Raw genomic sequence first — 26454 nt, forward strand, 5'->3', positions numbered from 1 at the left:
GATTTTTTTATATATTTTTTTTTGTCTCCGAATGGAAGCATTGCAATCGGTCAATTTTTATTTTTTCCAATTTCTCTCAAAAATGACCTAGAACGGTCAGAAACACAAACACCAAGTGTCCGCACTATACGTCAGCAGTAATGTCCAGTGGTAATGTCCAGTGAGCGGTCACTTATTCTTGAAATTATCAAATAAATGGGAGAAGTAATCCAAGAAAATCAAGTCTTCTATCACTTTAATCGATTTTGAAGGTTACTATCGAAGAAATTGATAGGAAAATGGAAGTTAAAACGACAAATAGCATTTAATTATTATGATTCACCGTCATATGTCCTCTACTGCTAGAAACTCCCAACTCCTTTTTTTAATACCTTTGGCACTGCTACTCTAAATCGAAGTTCAATGCCCTGGGCTGTGAATGTTATTTAAATTCCATAGAACGGTTATTTCCCAAAATATTTCCCCAGGTTTCCCCGCCCACTTCCAAAGAATCCCAACCCCAAAGTCTCTCATCAGTATCACCTCCGCAATCCTGGGTAATCGGAGTAGAGATGCCTTGAACAAAGGAAAAGAAACCTGTCGATCCAACCTGAAAAAAAAAAAACAAAAAAATCCAAGACGATACTCGAAATAACAATCTCGATCGAAACCTTTTGCGCAACTCGTGGATATTTCCAAGAAGAGCATCCTTTCGCAGACGTAGTGAGCGAAAAGAGCTGATGCTCAAGGCTAAATTTTGAAAAATATATTCCTCCTGATTTTGTCGGTAAAAGGACAAAGCGGGAAAAAAACCGCCGCCGGGACCAAAGTAGAAAGTATCCTGAAATGTAGAGGTTTTTTGAACCAATGAAACTACACGAGGTACTGTTAACTCTGGATCCCTATATTATTAGTTTGCCTTTGGTGGTGGGTTCCCGTAGATTCGGCAATAATTCAATTAGCCCACGGTAGAATTTAGTGCGGTGGACACCATTATTCAAGCTGTGATGTACAGCCACAAGTCTCTGTCCTAACCCGTACACAGTTCACCCATGGGGTATAAATTAATTCCTTGCCATCTTTCTCGCTGGCATAAATTATAAAAGAACAATGGCGTCAAGGAACTTTTGGCATTTTGTACATTACGCACAGCGCAATTCACTGGCCAGTGGTCGTTGCGAATTTCACGTATGTGATGTATGAAAATGTTTGTGAGGGCCTCCTGAACAATTAGAAAACGTGTGGCAATGGCAGCAGTTGGGGTTGTGGACACACCGGAGGGTTGTGTTTCAATTTTGCCAAGCAACCGTTATATTGCAACGTCTCGGGAAATTAAAACGCTCAAGTAGTTTTGACGCTCGCTCAAGCACAGGTAGACCTAGCAATTTAACGGTTTTTCATTTGAATAATATATATAAACCCTCATTTATTTACTATTCAATTACTATTTTGTTTTCAATCAAGTCCTCGGTTCGTTTAGTCGATTAACTGGGATCGCGGCGAGAGGCTGACGGTGAAAACTCGGAGAAAACATTTTTATTAAAATTTGCGTTCATTAAATTTCAAGTATATTTATGAACAACACTCAATTACATACTATATTTCTTATCGTAATCAAACATTGTCTATTAAATTATCTGCTTCCAATACTAATTCCCATTGGCAATATCCCCAATTTCTAAAATTAATGACGTATAATGAATAAGTTTAATTAAAAAAAAGTTATTCAAAATGATTTTTGATATGGCTAAAATTGAAGTGACAAGCTACAAGTTTATTTAGTAGCCCCGAAAAAAAAAATGACAGCGATCACGATGGCAATCGTAAGGTCGAAAAGGGCATGGCTTTTTTTTGTTCCATACCCAAAACGGGTGTGATTCCACAGTGAAAATGTGTGTATGAAAACGGGTGCGGCCCGTGCCCCGTAGGAAGTAAAACTGGATTGGTCAAGTAAAAAAAAAAAAATTGAAAGCCCGAAGGGTCACTCGTGCGTCCGACTTTATCCTTGATGACCAGGTCACCATCGGGGGTCAGTGATGTCCGACCGATGACCCATCCCCGCCCCCCGAATACAATTATAAATGCATTAAACCCACCCCTTTACAAGACACTATTTAAATCGAGAATAGTATGATGTGGAGCGGTATTTAAATGCCAGACCGGTTTGTCACTCGATTGCTTGGGGTTGTCCACTCGTACCAATTTTTATTGCGTGTATTTTCTCTCATAAATCTTGAGAGGGTTGGGGGAATCCCCCTCGTGGGTCACTCGAGAATTGCTCAAAAAGAAAACGGGATACTTTTTTTTTTCATTTCGTAGGTGAAAGGAACCTATGAAATCGGACAATGAGAAATTAGATACATGTTGCCGGGTTAGCCGGGCAACTTTTAGTACGTGTAAACCATGGTTACCCAGGTCGTACCTCAGCGCAATTGCCATTCCCTTGGCGCTGGGCTTTGACGCTCCTTTCCCCAAGCATTTTGTCTCAGAAATTATTTCCCAAAATGTTCAGACATATAAATGCACTTCGTTGATACCGAATCTCGTAGAATGAAACTTATACGATCTCGGACATACATCTGAATTAAGGTGGGTGTAATCGATTCCCCAAAATCACAAACTTGAAGAAGTTATTGCCAAGATTTTCTCGTTTTTCATGTTTCTCGTAAATTTCTTGGTAAGCCTGGCTCAGATTAATGAGAAAAAATATGCCGTTTTTAGATTTTATCATTATTCAATGACTCACAAATTTTATAGTCGTGAGTTTATTTTTCTAAATTTGTGGTAAAGTTTTGTAAATTTTTAAACACAAGTTCTTATTTGTTAAAATTTTTGCAGAATTAAATTGTCCAGTTCTCCAGAAATATTATATTATAAATAGTATTTCTCTTTTTGAGGGTAAATAAAATAATGGCATTAAATGCTACATTTCTTCACGTGCTCTGACATTTGAAAAGACTGTTTTAAAAGGAAATGAAGCTGTATAAATTATAAGAATAATTGTAATTTCACAGAGAGTCGGGAAGCCTCTTTGAAATTCAAATGGAAACTTTATAATAAGCTCTTGATTTTCTTTTTTCATTTTGAACTTCTTTTTCATTGGTTCGTTACAGGTTAATTCAGAGTTCAGTTGGGTAGAAGACGTTCCAAAGGCCACTTCTCATTTCATTTTTTTTTCCTTTATCCATTCTTCGCCTCCGCTTCCTATCGTTTCCCAGTGATTTTTTCATTCTTTTTTTTTTAGTTTGTCGATCGGACAACGGCGTTCATAGAAAGAGTGAATCGAGATGTGTCCTGGTTGACCGAGTTTGAAAAGGGTCGATTCTCTTTCGCGTTTGTCCCACCTCACTGTAACCACTGGCTTTTACCGCACTTCCGATATTTTGGGAGTAGGTATCCTGACACTGTTCCAGTTTTAGCAAACCAGAAGTTTCATTATGTTTTCAATAATTGGGAGTGGGGGACAAAGGTTAACGGTTTGTTTGACCTTATACCACCGAGTATTCATGTGGTTTTGATGGTTCAAACACGTGGAAACTAGTGGATTAAACAGCAAAGTCCAACTTACACCTTTTCAAATAGTTTGCATTACACAAACTCCTGAAAATTCAATGGAGGTGTTCCTCAGGTGAAGGATTATTTCGAAAGAGTAATGGATTAACTGCACCAACAATACAAATCCAACTACACCACTACAATTTCGCTACAATTTCGCACATCCCCAGCACAACCATTAAATTAACAATAAAAGGAATGGTGATGATATTGAAAATGGACTTTTTCGGTTGGAGAATGACATTGCCTCTCAATTCGAGAATAATAATTGAGCTCTCAGAAGTGAAATTATTCCAATCGATTTCTCGGAACAATTGTCATCAATTAATTCAATCGAGCAATTTGATGTTTTCCAATTTTAATTTATCACGCTAATAAGCGCCTGCCAAGTTTTATTTTTGGCTGAATGACCCTCCAAAATGCTTCGATTAAACTCATTTACTAAAGCAAGTGGCCTAACTCATGAATTAAATATGGGCCCCTAGAAAAATTACAAAAAATTCCGTGATTGTGATGTTTTGATCGACAAATTACTGTCCCTCATCATTCGTTTTTTATCACTTTTTTTTTGTGGTTCCTATGGTATATCGAGAATCAGGATCGCCGCATGATTACGGGTTATCATTAGACTCCGTGTAATCATGGAGATGCTTTCGTTAACACCCTCATGCCTGATTCATAGAACGTGATGTGAGGGAAAAAAATGAGATATAAAATTAATTTTTTTTTTCATACGTTTATCATTTTAGCTCTGCGAAATTCTTCAAGGATCACCCAATCATAAGAAACTGTGCAATATAATCACATGGAATTTGGTTCAAGTTATGGGACTAAAAAATACTTTAATCTATTTTCAGAGCTATCAACGAGAAATTATTGTTAAAGTTAAAGCAAAGGATATAAAAATTAATGTCCAAATTTTTTTTATCTTGTAAATTAAAAAACATGAATGCATTCAATGAATCAATTAAAATAAATGGATATTTGCGATTTGATTGTTTATATACTACAAAATTGTTATTAATAATATTTTTATTTTCAAAAATGAACGAAAAAATGAAATACTTGAAACAAAAAAAAAATCAAATCATTTAATACTGCCACCTTACCATGAAGTCGCAAAGTTCTGACGAAAATCAATCTTCTATTACCGATAAAAATCATTACCATTGGCTGGTTAAGATCTGTAATTTTGATGTTAAAATAAATATATAATTGCGATTGCCCGGTAAGCAAGGCCCTTCATTAGAGAAAAAAATATTCTAGTATTTTCTTTACTTCCTAACCATTGTCATTAGATAGTAAATTATATGACTAATTATAGACTATTATAGAATAATTGGTATGAAAAGAGCTTATTCAATGATGGACACTCCAGGAGAGACCTTCAATAAAGGTATGATTTAAACAATTGTTACTCTCACACTTAGTCTTGGAACAAGTTGCGGGTTTTTATTATTGACATGTATACAGATTATAGAAGGACTAAAGGATAATTTGATGATTGATTTCAGTTGCTCTAGTAGAAGGTAACCTATTCCCCCGAGGAGTAGAGCTTGTCAATTCTTACAGAGCCACAAGATCATCTCCACAAGATTTAGTTCAATTAGCAATGGAAATTCAAAAGGTACTGTTTTTTGTTTACTATAGAAATAATCTCGTAAACGACTAGTTTTTTTAGAAAACCGTAGGTAATCATCGAGATAAATAATCGATGAGCTCATGGCCTGATTTATGGACTTGAAAATGCAATTAAAAAAGTGATTCTACTTTTTATTTTCTAGGCGGATGATTGCATCAAGGCAAATGCTCATAATAAACTCCATGTGATTGCAGAGCAGATGAGATTTTTGCAGCAACAAGCACAGAAAGTACTGCAAGAAGCCAAAGAGGGACACATGCTGCATCATGCTGCTTGTAATTTTATCAAACACCCAGGGAAAATTTATCATTTGTATGAAAAATCATCAGGACAGACTTATTTTTCAATATTGAGTCCAGAGGTAATGAGAACATTATGCTCTAAGTAGAGAGTAATCAATGGGAAAATATTTGCTGACGGAAATTATTGAAACTTCTATTTCATTTTGCTTATTTATTGGAACACCATAATTTTCCAGGAATGGGGCAGTACGGGACCTTCACAAACATTCAGAGGATCCTATCGTCTGGAATATGACAACTCATGGACTCCACTGGCTAAAACTGAAGCAAAAGATGCTGAGTTGAATCTCTCCGAGAAATATTTCTCAAAGAATTCGATTCTACCAATACATCCAACTGACTTGATGAGTATTGATTCCTGATCGCTGTGGACAAGACCTTAATAGACATAGCGATCAATTTTCTTAATACATTTTCCTTTACTGTCATTATGTACTTAGATAAAATATAATTCTTCTAATTAATCTCGTCGATGAAGTTCATATTGAAATTTTTTCTACATGCACATCGCTGATCGGTTTTTGGTGGTCTGGGGAATTTGAAATATCTCGAAACCATTCCAAATAATCAAATTCACCATTTCATATTTCATTAATCAGCGAATTATATGAGAATTACACGCAAGGAAATTCCCAAATAATTCACTTGGTATTAAAGTATTTGCATTTTTTTACTCGATTTTACGATTTCGATACAGATTTTGAGAGGAAAATATTTGTCAACTCATGGACAATCTATAATTTCATCATCCACAAAAATACAATCAATCAACTTTTGTTAATCACAAGAAAGTGTCAACATTTTCCATTAAATTATTTCATCAATATTTTATATTGACATCAAAGCCATTTGTGATTTAGTAGCGAATTGAATCTCTCGAACATTATTTTTGCAGTTGCTTTGTTCTCGTCTGTCGCTTTTGTCATGTGGTATTTACACGGTGAGCTGTAAGAATAAATTTCTAATTAACAAGTCGTGCAGATAAATTTCGAAAATTCATCGAAATATCTCCTTATGACTAGAAAAGCAATAGAGTAATAAAAAATTTAATTTCACGTACATTGTACAGGTATTCTAAGGGGCTCAAGGTCCTTCACTAGACACTCGTGTGTCTGTCGGTGGAAGAGATACTGGAGGAGCATTTGTTTGTCTTCTCCAAAGCAAGGATCATAAAATCCAGGCAATTCACTCTAAGAACAAAGGAAAAAATGCATTTTTATTTCAATAAACACCTTGTGATGCATCTTTCTCTCTGAAAATAAAAAATATCCCTTATTTTGCATTAACCTTTGCAGCTTCATGGAGGACCAGCCTTGAATTAACAACGAGGCACTGGAGTGGCACAGTGACATCAATAACATCATCCTTGGACTCACTGTCAATTTCCTCGTCCCTGTTCCTCCTATCAGGATAAACAAATCTGCCATAAAGTGCCTTAGTGATGACGAGACCCCCTTTGGCCTCTTCTTCAGCCCGAATTCTGCTGAATGTAGCCATCATGAGATCAACAGCAGCCCTGGCTTCCCTCTGCTTCTCTAGCATCCTGGCCTTGTTCAACTCCTTCTGCTTCTCCCTCTCGCGTTCCTTCTGCTCCTTCACCACAGGATCAATGATTAATTTCTTGACAAACGTCCACGTAATAAGAGGTGCTACTGTTGCATAGAATACTGGAGCTGGTAGCACATCTTCACACAAACTGATGGGAAGCAGGTAAGTTTGAGATGCACGCATTAATTTTAACCTTAAGGAAACGCCTGATGGGACCCCAACACGCACCGCTGCTGAGAGAAAACTGTGCTTGGAAACCCGTTTCTCTGCCCCATATTCCACGAAATATCCAGAAGTGCCAACTCGCACAGCCCCCCGCAACTTCATCTTCTTCTCTGGCATTTTATAGGTGTAGCTAAGACTAGCATAAGAGTTAATGAATCCAAACTGAATTGAAAACGAAGTAAACGATCTCTCGCTGTTCGTGACAACTCTCATGGACATGGATCCATTGAATCCAGTCTTGTGAGTCAAGTACCCAACGGTATGTTTGTCCAATTGCATTCCAAGAGTTGATGCCATTCCTAGTTGAGCCTTTTCTGGAGAAAATTGGAGGGAAAGGGCTCCAGTAGTGAATACTCTGTCTGTAAGTGCGTGATACCCTTTGAGAGCTACATTGGGTCCATTTCCCCCGCCAACATCAAGCTCCAAATAATTTTTTGCAGACAATGCTCTTCTTGCTGCGACGTTAATGGTCCCCACCCCGACTCCATTCTGAATGTCCAGCAGTCCATACAGAATTAATTTATCCCGAAGAGTGAGAGGAGCCTCAATGGACTGTTCAAAAGTCATTCCTGTCGTCTCGATACCTCCGAATAAGGGACTTTGATAGTCGTCATCGTATTTATTGAAGAGATCGGTGGCGTTCACGTGAACTGTTATATTTCCAGTGAGATTCGTACGTTGCTCAAGCCTCTTCTGTTCCCTCTCCCTGGCTATCCTTTCGTATTCCTCACGAATTTCTTGAGGGGTCTGGGTCCTCTGGACGATTTCCCATCCCTTTGTCTCCAGACCTTTTACCCCCAAGGAATCGTAAATTGCTCTTTGGTGCGGATCCTTGAGAACTGAAGAGATATCGATTTTTTTATTCAGATGAATATTCATTAGAATTAGAAATAAAATAAATCAAGTGTCAATTTTTCCTTGCCCACTTGAGTCTTCTAATAAATGACATTTACCTTCATAAGCTTTATTCGTCCGACTGAATAATACCTCGGCTTTTTTCTTAAGTGCTGGGTCGATGTGTTTGTCTGGATGATAAAGTCTACTTTGTCTCCGAAAGGCCTGATGGATCTCATCAGGAGTTGCCTGCAATTACCACCAAATCGTTGACTCAAAATTCCACCAACGAAATTTAAAAAACACCCCAGTACTACCCCCACTAATCAACCAATTCAATCCTCACACTGACCTACAAAAATCTCTACTAATTTATAATTAAATGAACCATTAATTCCTTATTCATTGAGATCCAGGAGAATTGGAAAAAAATAAAAAAACCATTCGTCCATTCGGAAAGAGCTGTGAAATAAATTAATGAAGGAATTAATGGACGAGTTTTTCAATTGAAGACATTGATTTTTAATAACAATGAGAGTTACGTCAGCAGAGTGAAAGAAATCACGTGGAGAAAAAAAAAGAAAAGACGCTCCAAATTTCTGCTCTGACTTGAAAATGGGGCAATTAGTAATAGATTTAATAGTATTACGTTTCTTGAGACATTCAGGAATGCGTAATAATCCTCTTCGATAATACTGTCCTGATCACTTTCGTCGTCCATCCTAATATTCTCGGAAATTTTACAGCCTAACACACGGATAATTTTTCAGGGGCAAGTCTGACTTCAAGTTTTCCTAGGTTACGAAATTCTTGGGAGCCGGTGCAAGAGTTGAAATGAACCCACAACAGATGTCTCTAGAGGTTCTAAAATCTGCATTGCAGATTTCCTTGTCAAGCCCAAAGATGATTGACTAAAGATCCTCTTTGATCAAGCCTATAAAATTACTGAATCAATTATATATGTGGTGGGTGACATAGGCTCAAAGAAATATTGATTAAGTAATGACTGATTTCCAATAACAATATCCAATGAATGAAATATTACATTTTCAATGAGCAACTGATTCCATCAGAATAATTAATTAATGCTATTTCACAGATGATTAAAATTGAATTTAATAAAAAGGATGGGACATCCATTGGAAATTCATCGGCAATATTAGAAAATCGTCAACAATAATGTCAAACGATGATGGAAACAATCGGAAACAATCGGCATGAAAACAAATGTACTTTACAAAACACTGACCATTGTGCCGGAACAAACAATAGACCGTTATGTTCAACAACATAGCGGACAATTTAGCAAACAAATCGGTGTGTACGTGTACCGAGCCAATTAAAAATATTATTACCTCGATAAAAAGGAGGAGAAGGACGTTTTCAAAACGTTACGTATCCTGTTTATCATTGTAGCAACAGTTTTAATCCCTTGTTGTGGTTTCGTGACCTAGAGGAGAAGACCTCTGAGGTGTCTTTCATTCCTATTTTCACTCTTTTTTTTTCCTTTCGCGCTTACATTCTAAGGGACATTGTTTACATTCGAAGAAATGAATAGAACTGGGCAGCACCTTTTGTTCCATGTGATAATCCCTAAAATATTTCATCGTTTCCTTTTTTTTTAGTCTGCGTTTTTCATTGATATTTTTTTGTTATTTCTTTAGAGATTACAAAATATTCACCGAAAAGAGCGATAATCTCGATGTAATGATTTTATTCACTGCATGATTTCGAGAAAATATAGAAATTCATGTGATTTTTAAAATAAGAAATTTATGTGATTTTTATTTACATCAAATTATTTTAATGAAAATTATTTATCCCACTGAAATGAACTCGTATAATATTTAATGAAATATAAACAATGAAATGTCTTTAAATGGAAATTTCGACTGAATAAGAAGGTCAAGGCTTCTGCATTAATTTGAGGGATTAATTAAAGTCTTGTTGTTACATCGAAGGTAATAATGCAATTGTGATAATTTCTCCCGAGTTGAGAAACTTTGGTGGGGCTGGCACATGTATTTCCCCTCCACTTTTCCATCAACCAATGATATCGAGGGAATAGAATAGGACAACGCCCAATCATGGCGACCAGATCTGTAAATTTCAATGTGCACAGAGAGAAAAATCCATTAAAAGATTAAATAAATTTTTCACCAATCCAGGATACCACAATAAAAAACGAGGAGCTGCAAAATTTGATGATACCTAAAAAATCAGACTATAAGATCTCCATTTTTTTTTGTTGGAATGATGTCAAACCAATAAGTTCCTTGATTTTTAACTTTAATCTGATTATTGCATTAAATTTCACCGAATTCTTTATGAAATTGTAATTTCTATAAAAATTTTTACTCGAAGGATTTTATTGATTTGGATTGATATCTCGATGGATTAATAAGTTGATGAAAAAAAAAAGCGACACTTTAATTAAATCTTAATTATGAAATCGAGTTCATTAGTGACGTAATTTGCCGCGTCAGCTGTTGGCCACTTGAAAGAAGTGCCTGGACGATTAATGACCTTAATATTCTGCATCGAAATGCAATTGTTATCGAATAGTTGACTTGTTTCCCAAATATTTTCGTCGAATGCTGAGCAAGCGTCCCAATTACGTAATTCGGGTGAGGGACAATTCGTTACAAATCGCGGGGAATTATCAACTGGATCTTCATGACTTCATCATAACACGTGGGTAAAATCAATTCAGAATTCATAATGTTTATTTTTACCCAACGAGTGTCCAAAGAGGAGACTAACTGAATTTTCAACTATTCGGAGTCTGACCGGATCCAAAATTCATTCATTCATTATCACTTAGTAAATTTAATTTATGGCAATTAATCTGCTAACCGTTAAAAACATAAATGTTGCTTTCCCAAAATTTACTCAGAGTTAAGTTATAAATTATAGATTAAAAAATGTAGAAAAAACTATTTATTGTTGGATTTCAAGTATTTTTGTCGCATCATGTTTGAAAGATGCAATATCAAACATTGAAAAAATATGAAATTCCAATAGATAACGGTGATTTCAATGACGACGTAATCAAAGTCCTTGAGATTTTAAAGATATATGAAGAGAACTCCAATAAAAATTACCCGAAAATACAGGAAAGATTTATGAAATGAACGTAAAATTGACGTGGAAATTTCTGAATATAATGATTCGTGAAATTCCTGTTAGATTTCACAGTTTCCAGAAATATTACGTAAGTTTTCCGTACTTTTTTACTGACAGACCCGAAAATTTACCGAATGTTTCAGATTTTTCTTTAATATTTCAATAGAGGTTCACCTGAAACCGCTCTCCTTTGCAGATTAGATGAAATTTTGCATAATTTTTAGTTTCTGCATATATTTTTCACCAAAGATATTCCCAATTTTGTTTTCAGCATATTGTAAAATTTTTCGCAAGTATAAGTAACTGTGGAAGTACTTCAAAGCAGTTATTATCGATAACTTTTGATTGTTAATATTATTTGTAAATTTCTAAAAAACCTGACATCATATTAACAAAAAAATATAGCGTTGTTAGATTTTATCTCTATTTTTTTAAATTTCCCGTAAAGTGCCGTAAATTTTTGGAAAAGTCCCCATTACTAATCGCCTAGAAAAATCCTTGCCCTAGGATGAAAGTTGGTGAGACATTGAATGATAATAAAACTTAAAACCGGTATATTTTTCAACGTCAATTTTATGAAGCACTTTGGAAAAATTTGTAAAATCCTGGAAATTGAAAAATGACAAAATATTGGTGATTGGCGAGAGAATATTGATAAGTGTAAATGGATTAGAGTTTAGTTGTTGGAAAATGAGTAAAAAATGCATCAAATTGATTAGAGAGATGGAAAAAAGGAAAATATAATGATATGTGAAAAAGTTGGAGGGCGTTTAACGTATTGAATGTGACGTTAAACTCCGCCTCCACACGTCTCCTCCACATCCACCCGGTGGTCGTCGATGACGCGTTACACCCGGGCTGTGGCTCACGCTCACTTGCCGTTTAGTATCCTTCCTCGTCGGTCTATCGTCGTGTGTTTACGTCAAAAGCCCTTCCAATATCAATCCATCGATTGTGCCCTTCGATAGTGTGTCCAGTGCTGTGTTCCTAAAAAAAAACATCAAACAACAACCAATTGAAAATCCAATCAAGCCAAATGAAAACATATCACCTGTTCTAATCCAGGATAAGAACAAATTCCAAGGTGAAAACACCATTGAATAATTAAATAATAACTTCAGTAATAAATGTGTATCTTCCATGCTTCTTGTGGGAAAATGATAAATAATTTGTTGTGAAGATTGAGACAAATCAGAATTAAACAAAACATGGATTAAGTTTACAAACTTTGTCTCTATCTTTTCACAATTAATGGGATACCGTGGGTAAAAGCTTACTAAACACTTTACGATTTTACGTATCTCACCACTGCCAGTGATAACATGCAAATTATTGTGTAAACATGTTAACTACTTTATCTGAATTAATGCGAAGACAGAGGGAGGCGTGAGTGTTGGATAATGGAGGGACAAACTTGACTATTGAATTGATTGAAATTCGCAATTATTTTCTTATTTCTGATTTCTTCTCGAGGGTTTGCAGCAACGGAAAAATTCATTACAAAACACGATACGAGATAACGCGACATCTTGCACTGGACTTTTCAACACTTTCTTTTTTATTCATCGAAAATTTAAAACACAAGATTAGTTGTAGGAAGAATTCAGTTGGTTTACGTATTGGATGATAATTGGAGGATAATTATTCGATAAATGTATTGGCTGAAGGTGGGAGAAATCGAAATTGTTGATAAATCACGTTGATTGAACGCGGAATGCAATGATTGGAATTCGTTCGTTCCTGTTTAGAGGTATTGGAATAATAAAAGTTGGTGAATGTTTTTTTATGTGGAAAAATTTCTCAGCTGAAGAGCAAATTTAAAATTTATTCGTCTACCTAGAATTTTTCATCAATCGGGAACTGAATCTATCTGATTAATGGGCATTAATAAATACAAAAATAAAAGACTATAGTAATGAAAGGAAAAAACTCACATTTCTAATATTACATTGAGCTTCTAAAAATGATAGAGTCGAACTAATCTCAAGCCTAATCCCGACATTTAAACAGTCTTCAGCAATAATCCAAGTGGTGGCCCCACGATTAAATGTCGGTGATTGAGAACTGCAAGTCAGGAATTACTTTAAAAAAACGGTGCTGTCCAAAGCAAAGTATTTCTTGAGAATTTACGAGTGTCCAATCGGGTCAACGTGACCCACAAAAATCCTAGGGTGACAGAAACATCTTCTCTTACAAAAATATATATTTTATCTTCATTTATTGAAGATAATAGTTCAATCCTTCAATTCTTCGAAACGAATCCTCCAAAGAATCAATTAAATTCCTGGAACATGTCCGAATCTAAAAGAACTATTGAAATTTTTCATAGAACCTTTTTTCCAGCTTGCATTGCACTCTACAATTAAGCTTTTTTGAAAAAATTCGCTATTTCTGGTGGATTGAGGTTTTCCCTGAAAAGTGATGCATTGATTTTAAGAGATCGAATGTTAAAGTAATGGGTTTTAGTGGTAGTATTTTTTATTGCATGTCGAAAAAATGAATTGCAATCAATAATTTATTAGCACCAAGCTGACAGGATATCCCTGGATGGGGATTTCTGGTTGTTGTCATGTATCGGTAGCCGGCGGAAGCGTCAAATGACTCCCATGAGGGAAAACACTAAAGACAAGAAGATACAAGACGAGTATATGTGGCGCTAAATGCTCCACTGAAACTATAAGTGTTCAGCTGTCGCTGGCTTTTCATTTATTTCTTCTTGGTCTTTAACATCTACGTTTTATTATAGTATCACTGGTTTCGGGTGGGAATGGGTGAGGAAAATTGAGCGTCTGTCACTGTCATCACGACCCATGAGGATGTCTCATTTTATTTTTACTTCAACTTCATTTTTTTTTCAACGCCAAATTTTTTTTTCATTAAGAATGAATTTTTCCGTCATTGCAATTCCACATTTTTACAATTTCAATAAACAATTATTATAGATTCAAACATTTACGTAATTATTTTGGAAATTATTTTGTTACAGGTGGTGATAGCAGAACATTTGGATTAATGAATGTTTATGCATGAAGATGTAACATCATTTAAATTATTGAATTATTAAATATTTTGAGAATTGTGAGAGTGCGGAAGTCTAGTGCGACTTGAAGAACATTTTATTTGAATTTAAATTGAAGAAAAACGAATAGTGTAAATGCAGTATTTTTTTTCTTTATGAGTCTGTTCGCCCCTAATCGAGGGAGAATGGTGTCCCATTCATTAGCAGTTGCAGGGGTGAGTAAAAATAATAAATTTACATTCTGAATTTTGCCAATGATTTTTCCTACATTATTCGGGACTTACATGTCCTAACGCATAAATTATTCGTGTTCATGACTTATCACCGCGTTAAAAATTAACAATTCACCAATTAGAGTACTTAAAGACACGGAATTGAATAGAAGTCCAGAACAAAGTTATTTCAGCCATTCTTCATTTTTAATTAGTGAAGTTGTAATTCTCAATTATTCACACATCATCTATAGAAAGTACTGACACGGAATAATTCAAATTACGATTCACATAAGACGTGAATGAATGAAATATGGGTTATCGCTTGACACTATATCGATCGACGAGAATCCCAAGGTCGAATCATTTGAGTCGGTATTGCGTTACAAGCTTGAGAAATAAATCGATAGTAAATACAGTGCAATTATAATTAAAATAATCCTCTAAAATATTGAGAACAAATCGTAGATCAATTCCTTCCTGAGCATTTAAAATACTGATTTAATAGATATATTTCATCCAAATAAGAAAGCTTTAACCTTTAGCCTCACCTTTTTACCAATTGATCTAGGAAAAACTCCAAATATCATTCAATCATTTCAATTTCATGTCTCAATATCTTATCCATGATAATTTCGGGATCAAGCATTTTTTCAGTTGATCAACGTTTAAAAAATAAGACAAATATAAAATGCATTCATTATTCAATTGTTGGGTGATTCTTTTATTTTATGCAGTTAACAGTAATTTTTGCCTAATAATTTAAATAAATTACAGACTCGTAGATTTTAGGGTGCATTTCAATTGAATATATTTTGCCAGATGATTTGACCACTCACTGTGGCTTGTTAACTGGTAATGATTCTGGGGTGCATTAAAAGCTTCTTCTGCTATCGTTTCTCAGTGTCGACGGGTTGATGCACTTCGGTAGTACAACTGCACCAGCTGTAGATCTTTGTCGACTTAGCATTTGTGAACAAAAAGAGGGAAAAAAATGAGCAAAGTAGCTGGATCTGGAGTCAAAGTTCTCACTTAACAATCGCTCGGCGATTTTTTTTAAACTCAGGAGTTGATGGTCTTTTCGGTTACTCTTTCGGTTCAGAATGGCAAATGAAGTTTTCAGGGGGTGCCGAACGAAACTCAGAGTTACTCGTAAGTTTAGCTTTGTATAATGCGATGTCACAACAAGGGACTGGTGTTTGTAAGCTAGACCCGACGGCACTTCAAACATTGCGAGACAACTGTAGCCAAAATTCGGAGACACTTCACCCACTTTTCACTTTGGCTTTTGCTAATTTATATGGAGATCTGTTTATTGATAACAACGGCTTTGGCATTGAAAATATTTTCGCGATTTCAGCTTCACGCGATTTGTTTATATATTGTCAATGATTTTTTGATTTTGGAGTTGAAAATCTCGTGAAAGTGAATGGTTTTTTTTTTAATTTAAAAAAATGTAGGTTTAGAAAAAATGGCATATTTTTAATTAGTCTTTTATGATAATTGATGTATTATGTTGATTATTTCAGGATATGCAACAGGGAATCGGAAGTTCGAGTCTTGTTGGAATGCAGGATTCTCCTCACTCCTTGAAAATAAAGCAGGAACCCTTCCAATTATCTCCAACTTCGTCACTCCATCAAGGTAGAATGAATCATAAATGAATTTTAAACATAAATAATTGTTGAATGATAAGCGGTGTAGAGTTTCCTCATCGGGAGGTCCATCCTCTCTTTCAGCAAAAAATCACTTCGATACCTTTGGGGCAGTCTCGACTTTCCCCCTGGGCTGCTTATCATCCAGTCGGAAACAATTAAAAGGACGATAAGACGTTCATTCGCGCGTTACTTCTCGCATTACTCCCACCTATACATCATTTTTGTTTAATCTTGAGTATGTGAAGGAGATAAAGTCGAAGAAGTATGGAAAGATTTGATCGAACTTCACAATCATGTGTAATGTGAGAAGAAATGTCATATTAATACGTGTCGGATAAGAATTTAATCGGATGATGATTAGCTGTCTCACGTGCTCTTCCAACAGGAGAATGACTATTCTTTATTGGTACGCATCTGATTTTCCCAGAGATTTACCATTTCTAAAGAGAGACAATTTTATCAAGAATACCCTTTACCTAATGGAAATGATGAAAAATAGCAATGGGAAGTGGTTCCTTTGAAAAAACGACCTGGCTCTGTAGGAAATAGTGACTTTTTGATCTTATTAACGCGTGCCTTTTTCAAGTGTCTCCACTTCTCATGTGGCAATAACACTTGGGTTTGAATTATCGGGTCACAGGCGGTAGTCACAAGGCCGAGAGGCTCACAATAATTCAGAAAACCAGGGATTTGGTGTCATTACCCCTTTGGGGTTGAAGTGGATCTAAAAAAAAAGTCTCGGAAAAAGAAAATAGAAATTAGGAAACGAAGAGAGGGAAAGAGAGAGAGTAGGCGGTGGAATTTGAATTTTTTTTGGAGGGAGGACAAGGAATGAAGACGTTTGCTAATCTTGGAGAGGCTTTACTCTCCTTTGATATACGATTGCACACTGCGCCATGCATTTGGCAATTTTGGGGTTGTGGGAATGAAAATTTCCCGGACATGAGGAGAATTAGTCGATGGAGAGAGAGAGTAGTCAACAGCTGGTGCTTCTTGGGATCTTTATAGTGTCATAAACGGGTGAAGACCACTTGGATTAGGTGTTTTAAGGTCACTTGAATTATAATGAAAATTATTTTTATCATTTTTCAAAATTTTGCGTTTGATAAGCTGAAATTTCCGGAAGCGTTGTGCTATAGATTTGATGTTAATTATTCTTTTTCTCTGAGAAATCAGCCATTACGTAAACGGAATTAGCGCAGTATGATATCATTACTCATCACGGGATTATCTCTAAAACAACAACTTCCTAACTTTTGTTCTCTATGAGAAATGTTAAAACATTTTTTATTATAAATTATTGATTATTATTTATGGTTAACAGGTAGAGTGAGTAAGTAGAAAATCTTGTACTTGTAAATTGTTCTTGCAAAAAGCAACTTGTCGCGCTCTTTGTTTATTTATTTTTTAATCAAGTGGTGTATTCAAGCATTCCTACAGACAGTATATTTATAGTTCTTGTAGTAAACAAGGACATGGTTTTGGATCAATCACTCGCAGGAGATAACTGGGGTGTAGAGAGCGTCTTATCACTGATACTATTACGTATGACTGTATTACGTCTTCATCAGGCACTTATTTGGATGGACAAATCGCCTCGAGTGGAAATTGCATATTTTGTCTGAACTCTCTCTTTTGAAAATTACTTATCGCAATGATAACAGAAATTGCGGGGATAGGGCGAGCCCCCGTGCTATCACAAATTTCTATTTCACTACTTTTTAATTTTTAATTAAAATTCATACAGAGTATCATGCGCTCAATTGGCAATATTGTGCAAACTTGGGTATTGTTTTTGTAAACATGATAAGATTTAATTAGTGTAATTGAACTTCATGCAGATGACATTTGGAATAAGTTACATGCAAAATCATTCTCATGCGTCATTAACTGATTCGTTGATTGATTGAAATCACAAAATTTTGGGTTTTAATTCCATTCGAAAAAGTATTTATTAATGTAATGAGTTGAGTATAGAAAATTACTTTTCTTTTTTCTCTTTAACAAAGAATAACTAATGAAAAATGAGATGAATATTTATTTGGGATAAACAAATGAGTCTTTTCAAAGTGTTGATAAATTGTTGAAACTATTGAAATTACAAATTTTCAGCAAATCCTTGGTTTTCCAGACTTTGTGATAAGAAATCTCGACAAAAAAATGGTTAAAATGACGTTATCATGCAAAACGATGACCCCTGCTCTTCGGTCTAACAAACTTCGCGTTAACCCCTGATTTTTCATATTATATATTCACCAACGTATCGAATTCTCTTAAACTTTACAACCCAATTAATAATGCAAAACGTAAATAAACAAATTTTCCATAATTTAACGTAACGAGACATATTGTTTAGGGTATTTTGAAAATGGAGATTTAGGGTGTTATGTGAAAAAAGTCGTAAAAAGAGAGTGGAGAGAGTGAAATAATCGGTTGAATTATGAGGTTTGAGTGAGTTGTGCTAAAGTATTAGTGTTCTTGGTATTCTACGAGTATTTCTTCATGTATTTGCGTCGGTGGCCGTTGGTTGGTGTCCGATTTCTGAAAGGGGGCCCTCAGGCATTGAGACCAACAAAATGTGTTCTCTCCTTTGTCTTTTCGTCGTTCTTTTCCCTCCGAGACCTGAAGATTTCATTTTTTCAACTTTTGCTTTGTACCTGCCAAGATGTTCGAAGTCAGGCTGCACATTGACAAACTAAAATATTACATAATTTTCCAACTTCTTTAGCATAGAAATTTTTAGTGGCAATAATTTTCCAATTGAGATTGCCATTCCTACTCAGGTTGTGATAATAATTTTCTAAGAGTTACCTTCAATGATTTCATGAAATTGATTCGAAAGAATAGCTTAATGTGAAGTATATATAATTGATGAAAGGGCTACAGGTCAAGTTTCGTAGCCTAGGGTAATTCGGCTAATTGTATCAGTCGCCAGCACGTGCCCACGAAAAACCCATGGGATAAAAAGGGAGTGATTTGTTTTTTTTTCCCTTGCTTTCTCATTCCGCTTCTCGGCTACATGAGCTACATCTGATTAACTCGGATGCCTCATTGCAGTCGTGTACGTGTCCTGAGACAAATGTTTGATAAGACACAAATCATATGCGCAACACACCTGACTGCAATTGGAGTCGATATGCGACACTTTGTCATGTTCTTTGGTTGAATATGTTAGAACATCAACATTATTAAATTAGTGATGACTAATCGGCTCAACGAAATCTTTCAAGTAAATTTAACAATCCATTTTTTTTATTGTATATTAGATAAATTTCCAGGACTTGTTGATGTGATTGCAATGAGGATTCATTGATTGTAATCAGCAAGTCAATTGAATGACAATGTTTTCCGGTTAATTTGATCGAATTTTCACGGAGTTGGTGAGCATTGAAATAATTACAACAATGAATTTTTCTCGGCTCCTGACTCGACTCCGTGAACCTCATGGTGACATCACGCTGGTGTTGTATTTCGCTTATCGGGGCTGAATACCGTGATTCTGATTGTGGAAGCCGCAGCATTTCAGGAATGCACGTCGAAGAGTTTTGCCAGACCTTCGACCCGGCCTCTAGGTCCGCTGGTATTTTCTCCCTTTTTTTTTAAATCAATGAGGAACAGAAAATCCTCCGGAAATTCGCAGTCTACCGATTATTTCACATCAAAACACTGGAGGTATGTTTTGACAGAAAACGGGCTCCACTGCTTATCCGTGTTTTGAAAACACTTGAGACTGTACTCCAGTCCTCCGAGTAAATCGTTAGTAGTTTTTTTATCAACTTCATTTCTTCCCGGTGAATGTAATAAAAGAGGTTGTTCTTGGATTTCATTCCAATCTATTTTATTTCATCCGTTTTCTTCGAATTTTTTCGGGACATCAAACATTATTCCAGAATAATTATCCTCTATTTTTTCAATTAGTCTCTTTCAGCGTTAACTATTATTGCTGCAATCACTGGAAGTTACTGAAAATTATATATTTTTAGTATTATTTTTCTTTTTAAATAAGGATTAAAAATAGGAAATGAATTATCCAATTATTGCTAATAATTTTTATGCACGGAGAGAGGAGTACAATAAAAATTACATAACTTTTCTGCAGTTTTTCAATGGCAGATGCGAAAATTTACTGGGCGTTCCACAATTTTCCCTTATATTGAACTCACTCTTGCTTAGGGATTAGGTGAAATGTTCCGTAATTTTTCTCTTTCCGTGTAGCGGAATGTGAAATGCTGAATTTTCATTCGGAATCTCAGACAATTAATTGAAGATTATTAGGAGTGGAAGAGGTAAAATTTGGAGTGTGTTAAAATGAAAAAGTATGGAAGTACGAAGTATCGAATGTTCACCTAAAATTGGAGTGACGGTAAATACAGTGAGTGAAGCACGTTCAAGATACATTTCCCCTTGGGTATTGGTACAGAAATATGGAGTCTCAACAAGGCTCGATTTTCTGTCCAACTGTACGTGACTCTGCAGCCGCGTGCCATGAAGGACTGTTACTAAAATAACCATATTTGTTTATCATTTCGTGCCACCACCCATGCTCAACCCATTCGTTAAATCAGTGAATTTATAGACTCTCAATTCGTAAAGTCCCAATAATAAAAATATTGGAAAATAATGGAGAGTTCCTTCCCAGCCTTCATTTTGCCCTTTTGGAAATCCATTGAAATCCTCAAATGGGAATCAATCGCTATTACTAATTCCTCACCTTCGTACAGAGAATTCCCTTCAACTTAATTGAATTCTTGAGTTTACAAGTGTCGATGACACGAGTTTGTAAGATAATTCTTATCACAATCATTAACAATCGCAAGCCACTTCTTATGAACTGTCCAATTGTTCCCTGGACTTCTCAGAAGTTTCCAGCGGAATTCCCTCCACTGATCTATTGATTTTCATTGTTTGCATTTCCTTTGAATATGATTTACTACAATTTTTTTTTTTTCAAATCCAGACTTTTTTCTGTTATTGTGTTCTAAACAATTTTTCTCATATTAATCTGTTCTAGTGAGTAATTTTGCATCGGAGATGTCTCCAAGTATAATGCCAACGTCTTCATCGAAGGAGTTGGACGTAAATTTTGCAAGATCTCTGACAGCCCACCACCTGTCGGCTACCCATCATCACCACGAGCATCACAGCCCCAGATCAGGGATTTCCATCCACTCATCCACATCTACACACCTCAGCCATCATTTGGACAAGGGATCATCGCCCCCAGGACTTCATAACTCAACAAACAGTAATTCCTCGACACCAAGTGCATCCTCAACACCGACAGCATCCACCGAGACAGGGAACATAACTCCCAATGGCAACGAGGCGTCATCAACAACTGTTAAGCCACCGTTTAGTTACGTTGCTCTCATTGCAATGGCTATTAATCATAGTCCACACAAAAGAGCTACTCTCAGTGAAATTTACTCTTACATCACCACCAAGTTCCCTTATTATGAGAAGAACAAGAAGGGTTGGCAAAACTCAATTAGACATAATTTGTCCCTTAATGAGTGCTTCCTCAAGGTACCCAGGGAAGGCGGTGGCGAGAGGAAGGGCAACTTCTGGACATTAGGTAAGTTTTTCCTATATCATCGTATCAATCATTTATTTCGTTCCATTCTCTCAAATTTCATTAGTCAATCCTATGTAAATAATGATAACATAACATAACAATAAAACCCGCAAACACTGAAAAAAAATATAAAAATAAATAGGGCCTGATCTGTAGGAGTTTTGAAAGAGGAAAGTCCCTTCTTATAAAAACAAATTTTTCAATCAACTGAAGGTTCATGTTTCACATGTATTCCCCCGAAATTATAATAATCCTTTAGATCCCGGAAAAATATGAAAACAAATTTAAGTAACCATTGAGTAAATTTACATTAAGTTTTTAGCCCCAATCCTAGGTCAAAATTTCCGCGAAAATCAATCGAGGTTATTTACGCTGCCTTTGTTTTTGCCTCCGTGGATTTCTATTGGGCCCAAGATTAAAGGGAATATGCACCCCGTAGATGATGATGGAAGGCCAAGACAGAGGAAAAATATGAAAGCAAACGAAAAATTGAATTCTGGGTGATTCAGGAACGAGCTAACATTTTTCTAGGACTAACATAAAATTTGTGCTATGACTTCCACTCACTATCAATTATTAATTACCTCAAGACCCCCAGTATGACGACATGTTCGAAAATGGCAACTACAGGAGACGAAAGAGGATGAAGCGACCGTACAGAAGTGCATCGTATCATAAGTCAATATTTGGTGAAACATATCCCTCGACTCATGTGCATCTCGGTGCAACCAGGAATTTATTCGGCCACTCTCCACCTTCTTACACACCCACTGCCTACAGTAGATACGATACAAGGTAAACGAATAAATAAATAGGAAAAATTTCGCCTAAGCTCCCATTATTCACAATAAAAAATGTATCACGTATTATTCTCTCAAGAAAATACTGAAATCAGAAAAACTAAATGAACATTAGAAACAACATTGAAACAAATAATTCGTTTCAACTCGTTATTAGTTGTAACAATGGCAATGACTTTTTTCTGTCACAGCACATGGGGTCTCCAGCAACCTCAGCTGTCTTACAGCCACTGCCAAGCGGTAATAACAATTTTCTTTTAAAAATCTAACTCTAAATGCGATTACAGAGTCATAAAATGGAGGAGGGAAACGTGCAATAATAAGTCCATTTTTCGCGTTCTATTAAACATAAAATTGTCGGCGTGATAATTTTATGTGAAATTTTGGAAAGACTCGAAAAAGGGGTTTTTTAAGAATTAGTTGTTGTCGAATTTGAAAAATCGAGAGAAAGAGGCAAGATTTAAATTGCTACGTTTCGCCGATTCCCCGAATTACTTTGGTTCATTAAAGGGTTGATGGTTCCTTTGCAGCTTCAACCTCAACTACAACCGATGCAATCAATGCAAATACCAACGATGAATGGCTATGGCCAATTCAACACCTTGAGTGAGTATTAAAATCTCCGAATTAATAGACGCTATTGTATTCATCTGAGATACGAGAGAGACGACTAACTGTAGGGTTTCAAGGCAATTACCTTGACGTTTCAGGCGGGAGTTCTGGATCACCAGGTGGAATGGCCGGTGGAACTTTTGCTAGTAACTTTGGGGCGTGTGCGAGACGACATGACGGCTATTGGGGAGACAGTGAGTAAAATATTTACTTTATTCCTACCGAATGGAAGCATTCTAATACTAATCAATTGATTTTAAGTTTCTCATTATTTATTGAACTTTAGTCCTCAATATTAATTCGAATTGAATCGATTTTAAAAATTATTGGGTCATACTTGAATTTTCGCGGATTTAATTTCTAGTGGTACCTGTTAAAGAAGAGCCAGGCACCTCGACAGTGACTTCGGCTGGTGTAGGGTCTCTAGGAGTCGGCGGATCTGTCATGAGTCCAGGCATGTCCTCCACAGTTTCATCGTCTGGTTTTTCCACCGTCGACTTTCAGGCTCGATCAAAGTGTTACATGTAAATCTCTCTAAGAAAAAAGCTCTATTGAAAATTCAGTTTTTCAATTCTTTTCAATAAAAACCGTCGCATCCGGTATCCGACGGCCAATGCAGTCCCAAGACATCCAAAGACTTCTCCAAATCAAAATGAAAATACTGAAATAACCAGAATAGACGTAAACTTCGTGATTGAGTTGATTCTCATTTGGGATAAATCTATCGTAGCGAAAATAAAAACGTAAGAGCTGTAATCGAAAATGTGATGTCAGTAAAGCTCTTGTAAATGTGTATGTTCGGTACAACCGAGTTCTCTTCATGTAGTGAATGTAAGTTTTATTTAAGATTAGGGATAATTATCTAGATGAGAATTTCGATTTTTCTTTTTTTTTCTTTTTCTTTTCGAAGATCTCCTAGTTATTTCGTATTTTTTATTATGATTAATTATCATATTAATATTTCAAGAGATTAGAAATGGAGAGAACCTGTAAGAATCTCATAATGTATCAGTGTAATCTATTGGAATAAATATGATTTATTTATCACTCACAGGTGCATTCGCCAATTTATTCTTTCACTTCCCCAAATTGGTCTGAGAAAGTTAAGTTAATGGAGAATGGAGAGTTTTATTAATTCTGCAAATATTTGAAAGGCAAAGAAAGTTCAATATATATTATCGAGGATTTGTTCATCGGTAAAAAAGTTCTTTTGTTATCTTCCCCCTAGCATTACTCATTATCGAGATAATTTCAGGGCCAGAGAGATTAAATAATTTAAACGGATTTCGTCCGGAGGCCAGTTTACCATTCTATCTCGAAGTTCCGAAGAAACATCTCACTTTCTCTCATAAATAATCTGTGAACAAGATTTCATAAAAAACATTTTTTTTTATTTAATGAAAATTGTTTTGTAAATATCTCAGCAAAAACAAGGTTCCTTCTGGTCACAGACAAATTAGAATACTGACACGAGAATTTTGGAAATAAGAAATGGAGGATAAGCTATTTCATCCAGATAATTAATAGCGACCCATAAATCCGCCGATTATCAACAAATTTGGCTTGTCATAAAAAAAAAATTACACAATGCATTAAACCCATTACACATATCCACCCACAGCCATTGGCGAAAACAAACTGATCCTCCCCAAGAAATCATCAAACAGAAATAACGAGATTAATCCCCCCACACAAATCATCCCAAGATTATAAAATACATTGAGAAATTTTGTTTACTACAACTTGGAAAATGAGAATGTACCGGTGATTTCGCACGTGAGACAGATAAATTAATGCGCAGATCTATCACTGAGTTATTACGAAACATTACGCGGATGATCCAAAGGAGCTTTGTTTATTTACGTCGCACAGAGCGTAAATAAATGATAAGGAAAGATGGAGTGGAATTAAAAAAATGGTGAATTAAATGAAATAATAAAGTTTATAAGGGCGATGGAGTCCTGGAACGTCTGGGGGTGCATTCAGGGATAGGATCAGGTGGTTTTTCATGCGAGGGGTGTGGAAAACCTTTTTCGACTCCACCCACACCCGTGGTGCTCAAACCTAACCGAGACTTTCTCCAAATCAGCCAAACTCGCTCATTTTCTCATTTTCCCTTCGCCAATTTATAAAATTCCGTAGCGAAGAAGTAGCTTCCCTAAATATCTTGAAATATAAAAGAGATATCGAAATTTTTGTAGATGTCTTTTTTTAAACTCTCATTTCACTCTGCAAAAGCGGTCCCGAAGCAAATTTCGATATCTCCCAATTTCATAATTTGATTAATATTCGTGGAAAATTGGAGTAGGGAACAGGTCGACTATTTGGGGTTTTTTTTATGGGATTCTGCGGATTGATAGGGAAACGTTTGAAGGATGGAAGAGTGGGTCGATGGGGTATAGAGGAACAGAATTAGAAACGCGGACTCAAGAAGTGGCTCGAACGAGAGGAAAGTGCGTAAAACATATGCTACAGAGAAGTTTAAATGATGTGGGACAGCTGAGGACTCACACGTCCCCGGATATCTGATGACAATTCTTTAATTTTCTAAGTTTTTAGGATTGCCATTATTGAGATCATCTGGTTCTCGAGGATTTGCAGAATCACAGGTAAAAACCAAAAAACAGATTTACTAAAATATGAATGGCCAAATCATAGTTTATTATCTAGAAATTAAGATAAAACCTTTTAAATATTTCCTTGTCTTGACAAAAGCATAATCGATCAGGGAGCAGAAAGGAATGTTTCGGAGTAATATATCTTGAAAGCCACCTTCAAAGCAAGTATTCCACTGTTCGATGTTCACATCAACTCTTGGTGGACTTATGGATACAGGGCACTCACTGTTCTCCACTTTTTTTCTCATATTTTATTTTCTTTTGTGGTCCAACTCGCGCGGGACGTAAAATCGGACATAAATAACTGGGACCGAGCTAAATAACGCGTACAAGAGTCAGGGATATTTTATAATCCACGTCTATACCTATAAGAATAAAATAAATGACTTTATTTTTCCCTACGAATCTCTACGAATTTCGTACTGACACTTCCTCCACTGTGAGAATTTACTAAGAATGAATAGAAATCATTATTATCAAATTATCAGCGAAATTGAAAATGGAGTTGAAAGAGTAAATAAATAAATATTTACGTAAAAGAAGAAACAGCGATTATCCGCGATATGCCATTCATTCACTCGAAATGAGATGACGTGAAGGGAGAATTATTTTTATTCGTTATTATTTATTTCTCACGATGAAACAGAGATTAACATAAAAGTTAAATGTTAGTGACTTGTCCAGCGGCCACAAATTGTTGCCGAACATCAAAGTAACACATTCGCGTTGAAAAATAATAAATTATATCG

General features: G+C 35.8%; 3 protein-coding genes across 7 annotated transcripts; 2 read left to right on the forward strand and 1 right to left on the reverse strand.

Moving 5' to 3' along the window:
• Positions 1-4754: 4754 nt before the first annotated feature.
• Positions 4755-5955, forward strand: LOC105270952 (uncharacterized protein C1orf50 homolog). The gene is made up of 4 exons (XM_011312202.1): positions 4755-4930; positions 5049-5161; positions 5319-5537; positions 5655-5955. The coding sequence occupies exons 1-4, from the start codon at positions 4879-4881 to the stop codon at positions 5838-5840; spliced, it is 570 nt and encodes a 189-aa protein (XP_011310504.1). The 5' UTR covers positions 4755-4878; the 3' UTR covers positions 5841-5955.
• Positions 5956-6129: 174 nt separating this feature from the next.
• On the reverse strand, positions 6130-8898 carry LOC105270953 (dnaJ homolog subfamily C member 11). Of its 2 annotated transcripts, none has more exons than XM_011312203.1 (5): positions 8735-8898; positions 8205-8334; positions 6766-8090; positions 6539-6668; positions 6130-6423 (listed from the first exon to the last, which is right to left on the reverse strand). In XM_011312203.1, the coding sequence occupies exons 1-5, from the start codon at positions 8804-8806 to the stop codon at positions 6401-6403; spliced, it is 1680 nt and encodes a 559-aa protein (XP_011310505.1). In that variant the 5' UTR covers positions 8807-8898; the 3' UTR covers positions 6130-6400. The 2 variants fall into 2 exon arrangements, with proteins under 2 accessions (XP_011310505.1, XP_011310506.1); XM_011312204.1 differs by having other exon boundaries at positions 6130-6439.
• A 3083-nt stretch (positions 8899-11981) lies between these two features.
• Positions 11982-24138, forward strand: LOC105270954 (forkhead box protein L2). Of its 4 annotated transcripts, none has more exons than XM_011312205.1 (9): positions 11982-12295; positions 14198-14445; positions 15972-16086; positions 21112-21675; positions 22266-22470; positions 22667-22715; positions 23006-23081; positions 23156-23281; positions 23452-24138. In XM_011312205.1, exons 2-9 carry the CDS (start codon positions 14386-14388, stop codon positions 23613-23615), a joined length of 1359 nt encoding a protein of 452 aa, XP_011310507.1. In that variant the 5' UTR covers positions 11982-12295; positions 14198-14385; the 3' UTR covers positions 23616-24138. The 4 variants fall into 4 exon arrangements, with proteins under 4 accessions (XP_011310507.1, XP_011310510.1, XP_011310509.1 ...); XM_011312208.1 differs by having other exon boundaries at positions 11983-12295; positions 23186-23281; XM_011312207.1 differs by having other exon boundaries at positions 12000-12295; positions 23165-23281.
• The last annotated feature ends 2316 nt before the right edge of the window (positions 24139-26454 follow it).

This window comes from Fopius arisanus, unplaced genomic scaffold (genome assembly GCF_000806365.1).
Source record: "Fopius arisanus strain USDA-PBARC FA_bdor unplaced genomic scaffold, ASM80636v1 scaffold00098, whole genome shotgun sequence".
In the NCBI taxonomy this organism is placed as follows: domain Eukaryota; kingdom Metazoa; phylum Arthropoda; class Insecta; order Hymenoptera; family Braconidae; genus Fopius; species Fopius arisanus.